The 19,011-nt window shown below is 39.1% G+C and overlaps 1 protein-coding gene across 2 annotated transcripts in view; it reads left to right on the forward strand.

The window, feature by feature from the left end:
• Positions 1-19,011, forward strand: part of LOC121963002 (E3 ubiquitin-protein ligase Midline-1-like) — a 68,364-nt gene that overhangs the window by 37,695 nt on the left and 11,658 nt on the right. For both annotated transcript variants that reach the window (XM_042513358.2, XM_042513357.2), the window contains exons 2-3: positions 2,101-2,894; positions 13,534-13,629. In XM_042513358.2, the coding sequence (XP_042369292.1) occupies positions 2,169-2,894; positions 13,534-13,629 (822 nt within the window). In that variant the 5' untranslated portion in view covers positions 2,101-2,168. The remainder of the gene's footprint in view (positions 1-2,100; positions 2,895-13,533; positions 13,630-19,011) is intronic.

Genomic DNA, 19,011 nt, shown 5'->3' on the forward strand with positions numbered 1-19,011 from the left:
CACTAACAGCCCTCTGGCTAAGTTCATAAATGAAGAAGGAACAAAGAAAACAGACCTTGCATATTGAGTTGAATTTGTTACTTTGAGTCAGAAGCTCAAAGTAAAGTTTTGGACAGACTGATGAAAACATGTTTATCACACACTTTTTTTATCGACTTGCTGATGTACTTATCACTCTAGATATAATATTTCTGGACATTTTCTTATTAGTGAAACATTCAGCAAGACAGGTTCCCTTTAACATCCTCGAACCTCACCATTGATGTAATCACTGCCTTATTAGTTAAGGAATAGTGGGTGCTGATTTGGGTCGATTAAAAACACAGATGCGAATGTGTGAGTTTCCCACTAAGCCGTAATAAAACTCACAAATCAAACTGCACAAACTACGCCAACAACAGTCATCAATTCTATAGGTGACCGTCAGCATCGAGGGTCAGACAGAAAGACTCAGAGACTCAGGTACTGGAGAGGAGGAACAAATGAACATGTGCACTATTTTACAATTGACTACAGCTGCGCCTGTAGCTGCCACTCCTGCAACATCTTCAAATGTGAATTATATTAAAATTATTTTAACCAGACTACTTTTTAGCCATTCAGATTCAAATGGAAAATACAGCTTACCTTTATTGCACAGAATAAACTAACAAGTACTGATTGCCAATAAGCTGCAGCAGCCACTGCTGGACAATAATTTAGACAACAGTCAGCAACAAAGGAAACAAAATACTTTCTTCCTAGCACCCATTGGTCAACATTTATTACACTACATCCCTCACTGCTAATACTACAAATCCATTACAGACACTAATTAGTGCAAAGTTACTTAAAGGGATAGATTGGACCTTTTAGAGTAGTTGTATCAGTTACTTATCCATAGTCAGTGTAATACACACAGGAAATTGCAGTTGGCATGCCCCCAGTTTAGAGAAGAGTCTGTCACGGAAGCTATGTACTACTGTGGTTGGGGGCCGCCTACAAAACATGTATTTTAGCCACCTAAATGCAGAAAGCCTGTTATGACAGACAGGCCTTTAGCAGCTTTGTTTCCCATCAATGCTCTCAAACCCACCTGACTCCACTGACATAAACAGTAATTTGAGCTGACTGAACACAGAAATGAATTGTCTTCTGCAGCCATGATCACTTTGTTTGTTAATGTTATTGTGTGACTTTGGTGAAACCGAACTAACCCTTTTAAAGACCATACAAAATAACAAAGTAACTTACTGATCAGAGCAGTGGGTAAACAAGCGGCTCCTGTCTTCAGTAAAAGTCAAGTAACTGCTTTTCTTAATGGGAGAACAGCTGCAGTCCCTTGTTGGAAATTGCTGTCTGATGGATAGGTAGAGCTGTGAAAATATTCTAAATATAGCATACACTTAAACAGATGTTGATGTTTAGGTGGCTACAATACATTCTGTTGCTTATCCTTCCATGTTCCATTTTCTCTGAGTTGTCAGGATTTTTCTCCAGTATTCTATTATGGTGCTCTGTCTTTCAACACTTTTTATTTGTCACTATAGTTCATTTAATGTTGAAACACGTGGCCTTATTGATGATTGATCGATGCAGAAGAAGAAAGTTATTATGGTGTGTGAGTTTTCAATGTGCAGTTGGGTGTGTGTTTGGGTCTACCATAAAAATTGAGGCAGACCATACATGGATTGAAAAACTAAACTCTTGCTTCTTAAATAGATTTATTGCCACTGGTTTATATCAAGTTTGGTATGTTGCTTTGTGTTAGTCCTAGGTGTTTGTTTTCTGTCTTTTTAAGTCTTTGAGTTATATTTACTGTATAATTATTGTTGCTTTTTAAGATCGAAAAACATGCTGCACTTTTTAAAGTATTCTGTTTTGTGTGAAAACTGAAAATGAGGGACAATTGATATCTTTAGACTTTGAAAATCCAGCACTTAGCACCTCCATTCTTTAAGTCCACTCAGTGGTCTGCTCCATTGAGATATAAGTCCTCCCAAGAAAGCAGTGAGAAGTAAGCCGTTTCACACCATTTAAGCTCAAATCCTTTTGCTTTCTCTTTCCTTTTTTCTCTCTCTTCTGCCTTCCTCCATCGATCTCTCTGTCTCTGGCCTGCAGACAGCTGAGCGGCTCTTCTGGATTTCGCTGACGCTGCGCCTGGTCCCGCCTGGCCTCCTCTGAGCAGGATGGACACTCTGGAGTCAGAGCTGACCTGCCCAATCTGCCTGGAGCTCTTTGAAGACCCGCTACTGCTCCCCTGCGCCCACAGCCTGTGCTTTGGCTGCGCCCATCGCATCCTCATTTCCCACTGTGCTACCAACGAATCTGTTCAGAGCATCGGCGCCTTCCAGTGCCCCACCTGTAGATATGTCATTTCCCTGAGTCCGGAGCGTGGACTAGAAGGACTTAAGAGGAACGTGACCTTGCAGAACATTATTGATAGAGTTCAGCGGGCATCATCTTCAGCTGGGGTGCCTCTCCCGCTGCCGTTGCCTGCGCCCCACAGCGGGCCCAACTCTCCCGGAGACGAAGGGAGCAACCGGTTGGCTCTGGTCCCAGTCAGTGCTGCCATGTCGAGCCCAGGCACCCCTCCTGAGCCGGTCCAGTGCCAATTCTGTGAGCAGGACCCACCGCAGGATGCCGTCAAAACGTGTGTGACGTGTGAGGTGTCGTACTGCGAGGAGTGCCTCAGAGCGACGCACCCAAACAAGAAGCCGTTTACTGGCCATAGGCTCATAGAGCCCATGCCAGACTCCCACCTCAGAGGGCTCCAGTGCCTCGAGCATGAGGAGGAGAAGGTCAACATGTACTGTGTCACTGATGATCAGCTCATCTGCTCGCTGTGCAAACTGGTTGGGAGGCACAGAGACCACCAGGTAGCAGCACTGAGCGACCGCTTTGAAAAACTTAGGGTAAGCCCGGGAGTTATTTATTTATTTTTATTTTTTAAGTTTCTTTAACATTTGTTTCTGTGTGAATAATATGGCTTTCATGAGTTGATGTTGGCGTTTAACACGTACAAATATGTCAGAAAACCTGCGGCCTTAATATCAAGGTTTTTCAATCCCTCTATTCTTTAACACAAATGAATTTTAGGCTTTAATTTTATGCGGCTCTGCAGTATGAAATTTCCTATTATCCTTACCCAGGTATCTAACTCAATTATGAAGTACGATTTTATCATCTCACGCTGATTTATTATCTCTGCTGAATAATTAAGCAATTAGCATAATCACTACACCATGCCAGCGTGCCAGGAGGGTATTCAGAGGCATGCACACACAGTGAATATGGGAAGTGTCATTAGTGACGAGGCATGGTGTCTTCAATGAGGTTGCAGGTTAACGAGCGCCAAATGCCTGCGAGGTGTAGGTGTGCTTAATTGAGCATGGCTATTAGAGTGTGCTGGTAATGGCCACGGAGGCAGTACGTGTGAAGATGTGTGTGTTACATAAGAGTTCATGCAGGAGGAAATGTACTTGGAATGCCCACCGGATGCTGCTCCTCGTTTAATCTGCCCTTGAAGAATAAATCACTTTTCTTAAAGGGCAACTCTACTGATTTAGTATTGCACGTCTATAGAGATTGGGAATTTTGTTTGCTGTTTTCACAGACTGAGAACTCCTGTCCATTACTAGCAAACTGACCTTAATGTATGAAGCTGATGTAGTTTGGAAAGTTACAAAGTCCTTGACCATTCTAGTGAAAACAAAGTCAGATCTTTTCCTCATGTTCTGCTGATCAGCCCACAGATTCATTAAACATTACAGATATTCTCAAAGAACAATAATTTTCCAAAGCACCACTTACCCTGGGAACATTTTCAGCAATGCCCTGCTGCACGCTGACTCAGAAAGTGTTTATTCAGCCTATTCAACGTCTTTAAATGAAACGCTGTGGTGTGACTCCTATGAGAAACAGGTTTTTCCTTTTACCAGAGGTTTGAAACATGTGTTCAAGTGTGAAGTAGCTTGTAATACGTCCTCAGAGAGGGGGCATGCCTTCCATGATATAATGGAACAAACTAAATCACAACAACTGATTCCAAGTCGTGGTACCCACAGAAGAAAAGGTACCAATTATGTAAGTGCTTAATGTGAAAATAGCAGATTTGTAATACAACAGCCTAGTTTCAAAGAGTGTAACAGATCTCCCAATAGAAGACAAAACCTGTAGAGTAGAAAAGCACCAAACAGTAACCAAAATCTATGATAAAAAAAGATATATCTGCACCACCATCCCTCAAGAGGAAACATCCCACACATTGATGTGTTACTATGGGCCCTCTGCTGGTTGGCACTCTATTTTTTTCAGGCCACTCTGCCTCCACTGATGGGCTTCATGTCCTGTCACTGACACGTTGTGTCTGCACCTTCTCATCTTGCGTGTTTCAAATTTAAGCAGAGAAGAATAATTAGCAGAAAAGCTACGGGTCAGTGCATCATCTAATCATCACGGTCCCTCCATTCATCCGGGGAGAGAACGTAGCCTTGCACAGGTCAGTGCACCCACCAGTTATCACACGGGCTAATTATCTGCTATAACACAAAAAGCAAAGCTATAAAAGATTTTCCCTCTCTCTGATGTGCTCGCAGGTTGAAAAATATCGCCCAGGCACTCATAGGAGACACTTGGTCACGCATAACATACTGAGGATACCTGCTGTGTACTATACTTGTATTACATGTGTATTCCAACCCCTGAAGAAATACTTATGGTAGAAATCATCTCAGCATTAAAGGCTGCATTAAAGTGGCACATGTGTGATTCACTCTATACATGTGAATTTGAATGAATTGCCTGAGGACACACACTTCCCTGGTGGCTCCTTCACAGTTTGAGCTGCTGAACACAGCACATGTCTGTAAGATAAAACAAATGTATATTAACCTCCAATATCTAAAACAACTTTTAGAAATCAGAGATGCCTTTTACAGCACTCAGAGACAGCTGACTAGACAGCTAAAGAATGAGAGATATATCAGGATAAAGCTAGCAAGGGAGATAGCCACAGCTAGCCATAACCAAATTTAATTATTGATATCTCCCTAGTTGTCATCAGTAAATAAGAATTATGTAATCTGATGAATTGAAATTCATAGCTGACTGAGATGATAAAGGGGATTATTTTTTTTTATCAAAGGGTGATGTACCTTTTATCTAAAAGGTGATTTTTTAATCTAAAGTTGATATGTTAATATATAAAGATTATGAGTTTTTTTATCTTGAGTGCAAAAAATCTTTATCTTGTGCACAGAAGACAATAAGCCTACCTGTGTTCACAAGATAATTAGGCTGTGTGCACAACATAATAACTTGTTCCCACAAGATAATTAAATTGTGCAGACAAAATTAAAAAAATAAAAATAAATTCAAGACTTTAGGGGCTCTGTACTTAGAGTAGCAGTGTCTCAGCTTTCGATGCTTATGGAATTCATGTGATTTTGTGGTTAAGCTCCAAATCCAAACCAGACTTTACCCACAGTGTGAGCAGAAGACAATGATATTAACATTTGTGAAATGATCCTAAGTATGGAATATTTTAGGCATTGATTTAACCATGTGTTATGACATTTAGTTTGTTTGTGAATGTATCATCTGCTTTATATATAATCCTCAAAATGAATCAAGCAAAAAAATAAAGTCACTGTACCTTGTGAGGACAGGGAGAGCAGATGGGAAAACAAAATGTGAATGAATGCTTCATTAACTCCTGAGCATGCTCTCTCTGGCTCTCACACACAAACACATGCACGCCCATGCATGCATGTCTACACACATACACTAGAGACCCCTTATCTGCCCTCTCTCCTTACAATAATCTGAAGATAGACACAGACAGCAGCCCCTTTCTCACGCGCAGAAAACAAATGTGCCTTTTTTTTCGCCAGAAGTTAGAGGGGATTTGACCACCTGTTAGGCCCTCAAAAGCCTTACGACATCCAGCTGGCACATGACGTGAGATTGATAGAAACCATGGGTTAAGACACAGTTAGCCCTGAGCTGAAGATTCAGGACACGGCATTTAAAGGGACAGTTCACCCTCATAATAAATATACATATTTTTCCTCTTATCTTTAGTGTCCTTGTTGGAGATATCAGCCACAGACGCATCTGCCCTCTCTCCAATATAATGGAACTATAGGTGGCACTCTGCTTGTGGTGTGCAAAGCACCAAGAAATACATTTGAAAATCTGTTACTCAAGATGATCCAATAAGCATGTTGTGAGCACTTTCATGAATCTTCTCATAGATAAGAGGGTCATGCTCATGACGCCACGACATGTAAATATTAATGGTATCCTCCCTGGCTGAGCTGTGCTCGGTTATCTAGCAGTAGATACGTGCTTCCTTCTGCCCAGTGATACATATTTTTGGCCACTTTAAGCACTACAAGCTGAGTGCCATCTAGTCCCATTATCCTGGAGAGGGCAGACATGTCTATGACTGATATCTCCAACACTCTGCAACTAACACCAAAACAATCTAAATGCATAAATAGCACTACAGGTAAAAGGGAAAATATGTATATATATATATATATATATTTTTTTTTTATTTGATATTGAACTGTTCTTTAAGAGAGAGATACATGCAACATACTTTTATATCTTGAGGGAAAATTACCCAAACACCAACACTTTTTTTTTAAACAGTGACTTGTTTTGCTGGATCTAAAGTGAGGCTTAATACACATCTCAGCCTCAGGCTAAATTCAGTTGCAAAGTAGAAAGCTACTGTCAGGCCACATAACCTTAATTCATTTCAGTAGAGCTATGGTTATAGTTCCCTTTTATTGCGCCATGTATACAGTAAAAACATGCAACAAACCCATGCACTGCATAAGCAAACAAATCTTGACAGAAACAGGAATCTCATCTCCAATTATGATTATATAACACAAGTGATGTTAATGTAGTCTTTTTAAACCTTGAGAAAAAGAAAAAAATATGTCAGTTTCAATTGAAATATTTCCGCAACTAGATTAGTTAAACATGTTGCTTCTAATTTTTTGCTAGCAATGCTGAACTGAGTGGAAGCTTTTAAAAGGCAAAGTTTTGTGGTGAGAGTTTTGAACGAGCGACAGAAACAGGGTAGGACATAAATTGAGGTCTCAATCCAAGCTAATTACCACAGGAAACAACTCAACCGCTATGCAATATTTATGCTGAGCAACACATTTGATTTTTAATTCATAAAGACTGCAAACTTTGGGGGAGCTTCTTAAAAGAGGAGGCACAGCAAAGGCATGAAAACCTCTGTTTGTCAGGTAACCCGATGGTTAAAACTTGAAATACTTAAGATGTTACAGGCAGTCCCTTTCCCTCCCTCTTTCACTCAGATACGATGCTTTTCTTTCATTTTGGAGTCTGACAAGGCAAAACTGTTTTGGTCATATTTTCCGGACCATTTCATGCATATCACTTTTTGCACTGATCTGCTGGAATTTGAGATATCCCCACTCGGCACGGGGAGCGGGGGGGAATATCAGATGATTGGAATAGTTTCCTTTTTTCAGTGGCAGCGGTGGTGTGTCTGATAAAAGCTGTGGAGGTTATTGTGGGAACACCCATCCTTTTTCAGAGATAAAATTACCCCCGTCACAGGAAATTGACGGAGAAGGCGGCTCGAAATAGCTTTTAAAGTCCTTGGCTCTGGGTCTGAGGAGAAAGAACCTTGAGTATAAAGGATGGGGACTGCTGTGTGGATGTGTGTTGTCAGCTTTAGTTTCAAATCATAGGTTTGTGGTGTTTATGTAGTAATCCATTTGGTTTAATCAGCTGCCCTTCAGTGTTGCAACAACATACTTTGGGTTGACAAGAAAACATGAACAGACACACAATTAGATTCATAGCCTTGCTGATAAGCAAAATAGTTAATTTAAGACTTCAGTCTGTCTCATTCATCTTTTATATCATGAATGCACATAATCACTGACATCTTTCCTTAATATAGTCCTTACTATCATGTTGACAATTTCCACCTTTAACTTCCAACCTTTACAAACTACCCCAAAAGTAAATCATTAACGAGCAACACCAGCTAATAACTGCCTTTAGTGATAGAGAGGTGTACGACAGGGTGTTTCAGAACATCATGATATCACATGTGCAAAAAGTGCAAAAAGTGAGTGCAAAAAGTGAGTGAAAAATGGATGAAAAAAAGCATCTGCAATTTGTAAACAAAGGCATTAACAAGCTGAAATGTTTGCTTGTTAGTTATAAAAGGGCAATACAATAAAATGCAAGTTGCATGGATGTACAGTATTTACCATTAACATGCTACATTATCTGTTAGCTCTAAATCACTACTCATACTGTAAAATCAGGTATTATGAAGTTTCAACTTAAGTTATTGTTTGGGAAGGTATGGCACAGCACCCACTGTCGACTTTCTTTCTGCACAAACATCCCTTTTGTTTGGGGCCTGAATGTCTCTCAATCAAACAAACACTCCGTCCTTTCCCCCGTTTTTTATACTGCGCAATATTCCTTCTATGCTGTGTTTTTTTTAGCTTTGTTGTGCTTGGCTTTGGATAAGGGCTACTTTCTTTCTGCAGGAGTCACCTCTGTTTCTCTCAGACTGACACAAACACACAATAATATTGTTTCCAATTTACTGAGGAGCTCACTGGGAGAAAAGTGGGTGTATAGCAAACACATTGGTGGCCTCCATCAAATACAGAATGCCCTATAGAATGATGACATAGCAAGAAGAGATAAATATAGTGTAGATGTGTGTAAAGATGGGTGGACACACTGTACAGAACAGCAGTAAACACATAAATGATCAATCCTATGGTCTGTGTTTCCTCCACCCACTTTCTCTTTAATTTATATCATGCTGTTTAACTGCCCACCTTTCTACTCTCTGTCTCACTGTTTCTCTATTCATCTGTGTGACTGAGGTTTCTCTGATCTCTCTCTCTCTGTCACACACAAACACACACACACACACATACACACACATACACACAAGCAAAAATGAGAAAGTGAAATTCTGGCTCTGAGAATTCCTGAGAAGACAATCCTGCTCAGTGTCACAGTAAATCTCGAAAAAAAATGTAGTTTCTCTCAAGGTTTCAGTTCACCTGCCTACCTGTCTCCATCTATGTTTGAGTGTGTGTGTGTGATCCCCTTGCATACATTCTTAAATTATCAGCACTGCTTCGGGGTGATTTAGCTCACACTCATAGCGTACACACAGCCACTTTTACCCACATGAACAGTACATGCACTAATGACAATGGTGGAAAAACTTCTCTTTTTTCTAAGCCGACAGGGAGACGTTAGGTGACATGCAAACTTTGCTTCAGTTTCAAAGAGGGGATTCCTATTGGGTGAGAAAAGAGGAGGCTGAGAGAGGATCTGAGTGTGCTGCAGCACTGCAGCAGAACAGTGATTAAGAGCAGATGCTGTGAGGGGAGCTTTCCTTTGAAAAACACAAAACTGGCTCTACCTCTGTCAGCTGACCACACTTAATAAATAAATCTTATTTTTAGAAGTGTATTTACATTTCAAGCTATTTTGCTAGTCATCTCGTCTCCCACAGTTGAGTCACTGGGTAATTTTTTCTGTTGCCAAGTGGCCATGAATGTCACTGTGTGGATTAGAGACCGGCTACCATGCCATTATTAGGCTTTCTGTTTAAAAAAGGTAAGGCATGGCAGGGTACCCACCTTTGAGAAATAAATGTTTATCATAGACTGTATAAATAATGGGCCATCATCACATCACCCACTGGTTTGTGGACTCCCATTGTGAAGCCTCAAATTTGAGATTGGCCATAGCCATCTTTGAGTGTTGGAACCAGAAGTGACCATATTTGGACAAGATGCAAGGTGCATTTACACATATGGTTTACTTTGGTAATGCTAATGCTAATGTTTGTGAGTGAAAAAAAGGCTTACAAGGTTCAGGACTTAAAACTACCTACTGTGAAAAAAAACATAGAGCCAACTCCTTAGAGGGTCTTTTAGTAAAACTTTGGCGGCCAAAATGTTACAAATAACTTCTATGAACTAAAAAACACTGAAATAGCGACAGCTACAGCTACGACTTTGCTCTGTGAATCTGGGGTTAGGCCATGGTAATGTTACCGAACCAACGCCGTGGTAGTGTCTTGTCAACTCAAAGCAGCCCTACATTATGTATAACTGCAAGTTTCATTACATTAAAAGTTGTGCAAAATTTGCCCCTGCATAGTTATCAAAAACAGGAAAAGAAGCTATAAAAACCAAAACTGTTTTTTGTACCAGGCTGTAACATGTTTGTTTCTGCTATAAAGAAGAGCAAGTCAGTCGCCAAAGAACCTCATTTTAACATTTTGGGGACTGACTTGCTCAGGTTTCCACTTGATTTTAGTTTACACATTTCACCTGAGATAACCACAACCAATAGTGATGTCACAGTGTAACAACACACCCTGGTATACTGGTACATCACTGCAGTAATGTTGGAAGACCACTGGAGGTCACCAAAAACACGGTTTCCAGTTGGTATTAAGTTGCTTTTAAAGTAATGGATATGAATATTTTTTACACTCCTGTGCAAAAAAGCAAACAGACAAACAAAGAAAATCTCCATAAAAATGTTATTTTTCATAGGTGGAGTAACCTGCCATGCCTTCCCTTTAAGAGAAATCTGAATAAAATATTTCAAAAATGTGTCTTGTGCTGTCAGTGGACCCTGGGGAAATAATTAATGGCATAATCAGAGACTAACAAACAATATCCTATGAAATGCTTTGCATTTGAAATCTTGATCTGTGAAGTAACTATTAAAAATGTGCAGTAGTATTCATTTGCAGTAGTATCTGTCTTTGAAACAGAGTATCTTAATAAGCATAAAACTGTCAGGTAAACTTCAAAATACTGCTTGAGTACTTTACTTCAGTACATGTACTTAGTTACTTTCCACCACTGGTTTGAAATGATTTCGCATCCATGCTCAACATTAATCTGAATCCACTGGCTTACTGCATATCTAAAAACTCATCAAATCAACATGGCTTAGCTGAGTTGGTTCAGAGCAGAGATTAACTTTATACAGAAGCTATGTCTTTGGGGCACAAATCCGGCTCGGACTGGCAGCAGAGAGAGATATGATGTGGATAAACAAGCTGGATGATTGTCGGGCGATCAACCTCTGACGGGCAGGCTGGCAGTTCAGCTTCAAAAGATTGATACTAGTTGGCAGCATGGACACTGTAGATGTGGGTTAACCCCTTCTGTTCAATTCTGCCCACAAACAAACACACACAAAGAACAAGTAAAAGGGTATTTGCCTTTTACTTTGTATAAAATGTACAAATACGCAGAGGTATGGAGACTGACAGTAGGTTTCTTTTTTTAAATCCCTGAAAGCATTTATGTTATTTCCTGGTGTACATGTCAGAGTGCATTTCATGTGCTCAACATTGTTTGTTTGCTACAATATGCTGTTATGTAGACTACAAATATGTTTTCCTTTGTGTTTAAGTGCATGCATGAATTTCACTGCATACACCAATCTGCACGTGACACAGCTGCTGACTTACTGTTGTGATTCTTGTCCTCCTTTAAGAGCTCTGGTTTATTTTTATCTCCATGGATGATAATGGTGATGACAGCGTCATATTTCTCTCCGTGTAGACCTTTATGCTGCTTTTGCTTTTGTGTGTCATCAGCGTATTAAGGCCACCCATTAAGCCCCTAGTGCCACTACAGCTCACACACACACACACACACACACACACACATACAAATCCCACCATCTATCTGTGTTTACTATTTTTGTTTATTCAATATTCCCTCAGGGGTAACTCCTTTTTAATCCTCAACACAACATCAGAACCTGGCTATGTTTACACTGATGCTAAAAAGTAGTTAAAGGTTATGTGCAAGATGTCTACATTTAGAAAAAAACATGACAAAACCAAAAAGATATATAATATTTTGCAAAGTCCTATACAGTGATTAAATGAGAGAGAAAAAAGGGGCACTGTTGAATGAAATGCTACCAAAAATTGCCAAAGGGCAACATTTCTAGTAACAGGGAAAACAGAACATTTTAAAAGGAAACACAAATGTAAATTCACATTTAGTCCGGAGCACTAGTTTGGAAAACTACATATAAGTAGTTTTGTCTTATTTTATTCTAATAAAATGTATTATTTAATTTAATTCATGGTTCTTCAACAGAGAGTTCGCGACCCCTAGGGGGTCTTCAGAGTTACTGCAGGGGGTTTATCAAATTATAAAAAAATAAAAATGAATAAAAAAATAGATAAATAAATGAATAAAGATACATTTGCATTTTAATAGCTTAGTATTGCACGTGCCATGTTTATAAATGGATTTTATGACTGTTCTACAAATTAATGTAGGCCCGGTTTGCAACTCAATTGTATTAATTTTTTGATTCCATATGAAATACTTCTACATATAATAATTCCAAACTGGTTAAAATATCCACATTGGTAATATTTATTGGCAAACATGCTGTAAAATCTTGGCAGTTTTATTTTTAGGATGTTCCATTTTTTTTTTTCATAAAAAAAAAAAGAAAAAAAGAAAGAGGGGCCGCAGAAACCAGAGGGCCCTAAGCAACTGCTTATAATCCTTAATGGCTCTGGCTCTGTACATTTGCCATTCCAGCCTTGCTGCTCCAATACCCCTTAACACCGTTTTTGGGACATGCGGGAAATCTCAGCACTCACCAAGTCTGAGTTTAAATTCTCTTGGAAAACGGTTTTGAACAGGACAGTGGAGACGTGGCATCAGAGGGGCTTAAGCACGCTTGGCTTGGCAATAATATGACGATCTTGGAAGTAAAGGAGACAGCTTGTGCCCGGGTGGATGAAGAGCGGCAAAAAGGGGGAGGGAAGAAAAAAAAAACGAGGGGAGGAGCGTTAGGGGACAGAGCTGACGTGCTGTCACCTGTTTGCCGGTTCGTTAGCCTAGAGCGCTGCTGTGTGCTCTCATAGGGGAAGCTTTTGATGCCTAATTTTCCGCTTGGCCGGGTTTGCGCATGGCTTGGTGCTCAGTGGAGTGGCTGTCCCAGTCACATCCTCTCCTAGAGTAGGCTCCTCTGTCGGAGGCTTGGACGGGGCAGGATGAGGAGGCAGTACAGGGATGAGGGGTATCCCCCACGTCCAGAGGTATGTGGACACTAAACGCACCTCTTCAGAAAGAAGATGAAAACTGTGCAACTCCTGGTGATGCTCAGGAAGAAGAAGAGGGGAAAACATTGCTTCTCTTTGCTGCTTTTGCGCTGAAGAATCAAACCGTTTTTGCTCATTCTGTCTTGTGTTCTCTTGAATGTAGTTGTTTTCCACTTCCTTTCAAACTTTTTTGTTGTTTTGTGATGTAGCGCCTGAGGTTGTCTTACAACTTCTTTGGATGGTGGAAGCAAAGAGACCTAAGGATGAAAACTCTGTTGCATTTTTATCCTCCTTTGATTTACAGCACTGCACTCAATGTCTGTTTCTTTGCATTTATGTCTCGACCATTTCTTCTTCATTTCTCACTTTGCATTTTTTTTTTTTTTTTGTGTGTGTGTTTGCTACAGCAAGCCCTGGATACCAACCTGAGCAATCTGATAAAGAGGAACAACGAGCTGGAGTCTCTTATGGGGAAACTGATCCAGACTTGTCAACATGTAGAGGTGGGTTTTGATGGACCTCTGAGGTCACCACTGACCCATACATTGTCCCTGACTAGTCAAAGTCAGGGATGCCATTAATTAAAGAGTTTACAATGCCAGTCTGCATGGGGATAGAAGTTATTTGATGTTCAACATTTTTACTTATTGGCCTTTTTTTGCAGAAGTTGTGCAAATGCAGAATCTCAATTTGCATATTCATTAATCAAAAAAAAAAGCTCTTTTCTGTTTGCTAGTAATAAAGCCACTGGCATGTCATCAGATGGCATCATGGCTTAATATTGACAGCAGTATCCTTTAGCTTAGCATGCAGCTAAGTTTAGCAGCTAAACTAAAACTATAAAGGCTGTGTATCGAATTATATGATTTGGAAATTTAAAAAAAAATTAACTGATCAGCAGAAAAATACGCAACAACTATTTTTATTTCTGAGTTGTTTTTGGAATTTATGACCCAAACAAATTGCAAAACTTAGAAAATTTGCTGCATTTCTGTTTATTTGTTTTCAATTGGAAATAAAATACATTTTGGTTTTAAAGTGTGGGTCATACAAAAATAAAAATTTACAATCCTCAAGGGCTCTGACATTGTGCTTTCTGGCATTTTAGCATCGATAAAAAATTGAATTTATCTATTTATTGTTATGATAGTTCCAATACAAAGCATGCAACTAATGTGCTGCACAGAGAGTTTATAGATATTGCAACTTCTCAACCCTTGTCCCTGGTTGGGCTTAAACATGTACAGTGTAAGTAAAATACACAGATTTCAGTGTCATGACACCATAAATAAATTGACAGTTGCAGCACTACTGTATTTTTTTAAAGTCAAACTTCAGATGTGAAGATGAAGGTGCAGAGTTGTACTAAATTTCCCATGCAATATTAATGCCAAGACAAAAATAATTCTAAGTCAGTGCTGTGTTTAAGTTAGGTATCTTAGATACCTAACTTAAACACATATGTTAGATCTGGTATCATGTACACTCTGCATTCACTTATGAGGTGTGGAAACAGACTTCAGCAACATTTTATTTGGCCATTTGATTATATATTTCATGTGTAATATTATCGTCTTATTGCAAACACCTTTATTTGTGGAGGACATCTGTTTTTGTTAAATATGTTTATTATTAGGATAACAAAGCGTGTGAATGTCTGCTTGTATTCAGCTCAACTGAAGGCAATTCTGTGCTAAGCCTGCCTGTTCATGTTACACTGGCCTACTAAGAAGCTTTAAATAAAGCAATGCCACAGGGTTAAAAGGCAGTGACATCTTAGTTGAGAAATAATGGAGAACAGCCTCACTGCCTGGCAAGGCCTTTATAAACTGCAAGCAAAGAGGATTGTGATTTATTAAGGAGATTTAATTTTTTTTCTCTCTGCTAAAGTGCTGTGTGCATATTCTGTGTCACCAGCACGCAAATATGTTTTTTTTCTGGGAGCTAAGCTTGCAGAATATTGATGATTCAGGAATTTTAAATAAAGAAAACACCCTTTTGTTGCTTTGATCATCACAAAAGGACCAGAAAAAGGAAACAGTCCACTTTAAAAATCAGAAACGGATAAATGATGCATGTACGAAAGGGCAAAAATGGCTTGACCTATTTTTCCCAAATGCATTACGGTCACAAGCACACATACAGTATGTCTTCACAGCACACTCTAAAGCCTTAAAATAGCACGTGGAGTGTACAGTGATAGCATGTTGTTTTTAGGTGAGAAAACTCATATTTCACAGGTAGAAGATGGGAAAATATATGTCAAACTGGTGATTATGAGCCAAAAATAAATATATAAGCTCAGCGAATTAAGACTTTTGATATGCAATGCATCTGCCAATGGGAGGGGTGAATTTGAGCTGAAAAAAAAAAGAAAAAAGAAGGTCACACAGTAAAAGCATTGCATGGGCAGCTCTCTGAATATTTCACATCAGATTAATTTCTCTCTCTCTCAAGTTTCTCTCGAGATGGCTTCTGGGATTTACTGACATCTCAGAGACTCCAGATGCTGTGTAATAACTGTACAGTGTTCATGCATACTTAAAAGAGAAAACTTCAATTAAATAAGACATGGATGTTCTTCTAAAAAAGACTGCAAGCTCACATTGAGTTTCTCTGAGCCACCATCTGTGCCATTTATGCCAAAAGGACGAGATGAGGGAATACGAGATTTAGTATGACGGGGGGAAATGCCACAACATTTCTTCTGATTGGCTGAAAGTTTCAAAATCATACATACAAATTAGACATTCTCTGGGCAAGTAAATCTAACTGTAGATTACATTGAAAATTTTCAATCGTCAAAGTCAGGAGGAAAAACATGAACTAAATGTTGTCCATATAAATATTTCTTACACTGCATGTATGCATCTTTAATATATAACTTGTTAAGAGATTACAGAGGCCAAATGCTCGATTGTGCTCCTTGTACTTTCTGATATACAGACATTTTCTAATCATACTTTACACTGTGGGCAACATGGACTGGTTGTTTTTTACTCGAGATGTTTTGTATTTAACCCTTATTTAACCAGGAAGTCCTGTGAGAAGGACATCTCTTTCCAGGGGAGACCTGGCCAAGACAGCACAACAGTTTAAATAGAAATAAAACATAACAGAGAAGAAATGCAAAATTACAAACACAAGGAGGATGCTAAAATCAGCTCAAATAAAACAAGTGAATTTGGTTTTTTTCTGAGGGACCAGATTTTTAAGATATTTTCAAGTCCAAGTAGGAAAAGATTTCCCCCACAAATCAGTGTAAACACTTGGAACCTGGTAACAAAGACACCAAGTGGACTGAAGCCAAAGATTAATGCTGGAGGTCTGCATGGCTTTGTACACAGAAATATAAAGAGTAAGGTATCTACACATATTTGACAGCCAGTCTACTAAATCATAAAGTGTACAATGATGAGTGATGGGGAACAGAGTAATAAGGAACTGGAGATGCCTAAAAATGTATAATGGAATATAAAGCAAAAAGAAAAAAAAACAGTTGTCCAATGTGCCCAAAATACTTTATACAGTCTAATAAGAAACTCTTATTTTTCAGCCAGTCAGTTAAGCCTCCAGCCAAAGAAATTCAAAGTCAGTCGTGGGCACAAATGGGTGAACCATGCCTTAACTGCCCCTGCACCACATCATGTCAAATCCTTGCATTCTTTTCCAGTTAGCAACATGTTGACTAATAGCATCAAGATGTTCTAATTAGAAGAATTCTAGAATTCAAAGCCACACACTATCTGAACCTCTCTCTGCTGCCTTTTGTACTCATGATTGAATCCAAGTATAATTGTATTTCACAAAAAGTCAAAGGAAAGGTAATTTGAGGCCGTTAATTGGTTTGTTTATATAATGCAAAGTGACATCAAGGCATCTAATAAAGAAAAATGAGGGAAAATGTAATGTTTAAACCATAGCAAAAGCCACAGAATAGCAAACAGCTCTGATATCAGTCTGCCCACTGTCATTAGATGCTCCACATCTTTACATTTGTACATTATGTACTCTGGTTACCAACTCTGTATGTGCGTGTGTGTGAAAGTGTGGCTAGTTTATCACCATTTTTACCATGTTATCCACTTACTCACATATTGCCTATTAAAAATGTATTTCATGAATTTTAAAATATTTTTTTTTTGTGTTTGTTTTCCAACTACAATGTTTAAATTCAAAGTGTGCGTGTATATGCAGTTTTGTGGGCGGTTGTTCCAGTCAGATGAGCACTATCAGAAGACGTCATCTTTATTCACATTGTGTTCTTGAGTTTAACAGTCATGAAATGTCAGAGAAAGTGAATCAGCCAAGAAAACTTTCATCACAGCTCCACTCTAGTTTACTGTTGTTTGTTGGGAGCTACTCCTGACCCAATGGTGCAGTAAAGAACACAGCAAAACCTGAAGACCAAAAGAGCTAACTTCCGAAAAACTGCAAAAACTTTCTTTGTGGTGTATATTCAGAGAAGCATCTACCCCCAAGACGCCATTATTTTTAGATCTGTATAAGTGTGCTAATTGGTGTACAAAATGCCACAAAGAGATAACATATATACAAGCTTTTCACAGCATAAGCAGTTTTACGTTCCAAGCTCCCCATGAGCTGTCACAGTGATGTCGAAGAAACCAATTAGCAGCATTGAAAAGGCAGATGCACCAGCGAAGCTCTATACAGCGGAGCCAGGGCGTTCAGCTAGCATGTCTCACATACTGTAAAGTACTGAGATGTAATCCAGGTGGCAAATTGTTTCTGTTGGCAACATGAGCCCAGAAAACCAGAGAAATGCTGTTAAGAAGGCCAAGTTGAGCATATTGAGGAAGTGCTTTCTAGCCTTGTTTCACTCTGTGGAGGAGACGAAAATGTCTCCCCATGATGTCATTATTAAAACACCTGTCAACATGTATATGTGTGTGAGAGAGATTATGAACTAACTTGTTGGCCTGGCAACGCACACAGCAGACATCCCTTTCATTGCTCCCTGTGCTATCGCTTTGCTGCGGCAAGAAAACACTTTACAAGGTGCTGAAATGGAGCGCTAGGAAATGTCCACAATGAGAAATAACACATTATGTAAGGACCTGCAGTCTCATTATTGGAGCCGAACAACTTTTATAGTCTGTCAATGTTCCAAGTGAATCAAACACCTCAGAGAATGCAGCTGAATTCACTTTTTTTCCTCTAAACGCCCTCATGGCAGAATGACCCTGAATGTAATCAGCAGCATCAGCTGCATTTTCCTAATACCTTTCAAATAAATCCAATCATTTTCCTAAAGTTTAGATGACATCAGTGTTTGGCTTTGAGCCAAGAAGATGTTTGTACCCATTGCCCCAAAACTATGTTTTTAGAGAAGCATGGTCTTAATCTACAGGTAGGTGAGCCAGTTTCCACATTCTAAAGTATATTATATAACCTTAAAGTGTTAACCTACATCAACCCAGATTTAATTTAATCCATTCATGATTTCATTTGGGAGTTTATAGAGGCCTGCTGGGAACACATGATAGAAAAAAAGATGTTCACATACTTCTCACAATATAACTTGTGCCATAGCTATGACTGTTAGTAGTTGTAATTTTACTTATTGTTGCTTTGGGCGATGAAGCTAATGGCTACATTAGCATTAACATTATGTTAGCTGGCAAATTCTGCAATAGCAACACTAAATATTCAGGTAATAAGTTGAAGGAAGGTAAACAGAGAGTGTGATGAAGCTACATTGTAAATCAATTGTGCTGCCTCTTTTTCTAATGAATATTGATAAGCTGTTATTGCTGTTACTATTTAAAAAAAGTATTTCCATGGTACCTAAGATAATAATAATTAAGAAAAATGGTACATTTGGACAACATACCGTTCTAGTGAACAGTAAATTGAGTTTTCAG

This window comes from Plectropomus leopardus, chromosome 24, assembly GCF_026936395.1.
Source record: "Plectropomus leopardus strain MGB_pleo_1.0 chromosome 24, ASM2693639v1, whole genome shotgun sequence".
NCBI classification, from domain to species: domain Eukaryota; kingdom Metazoa; phylum Chordata; class Actinopteri; order Perciformes; family Serranidae; genus Plectropomus; species Plectropomus leopardus.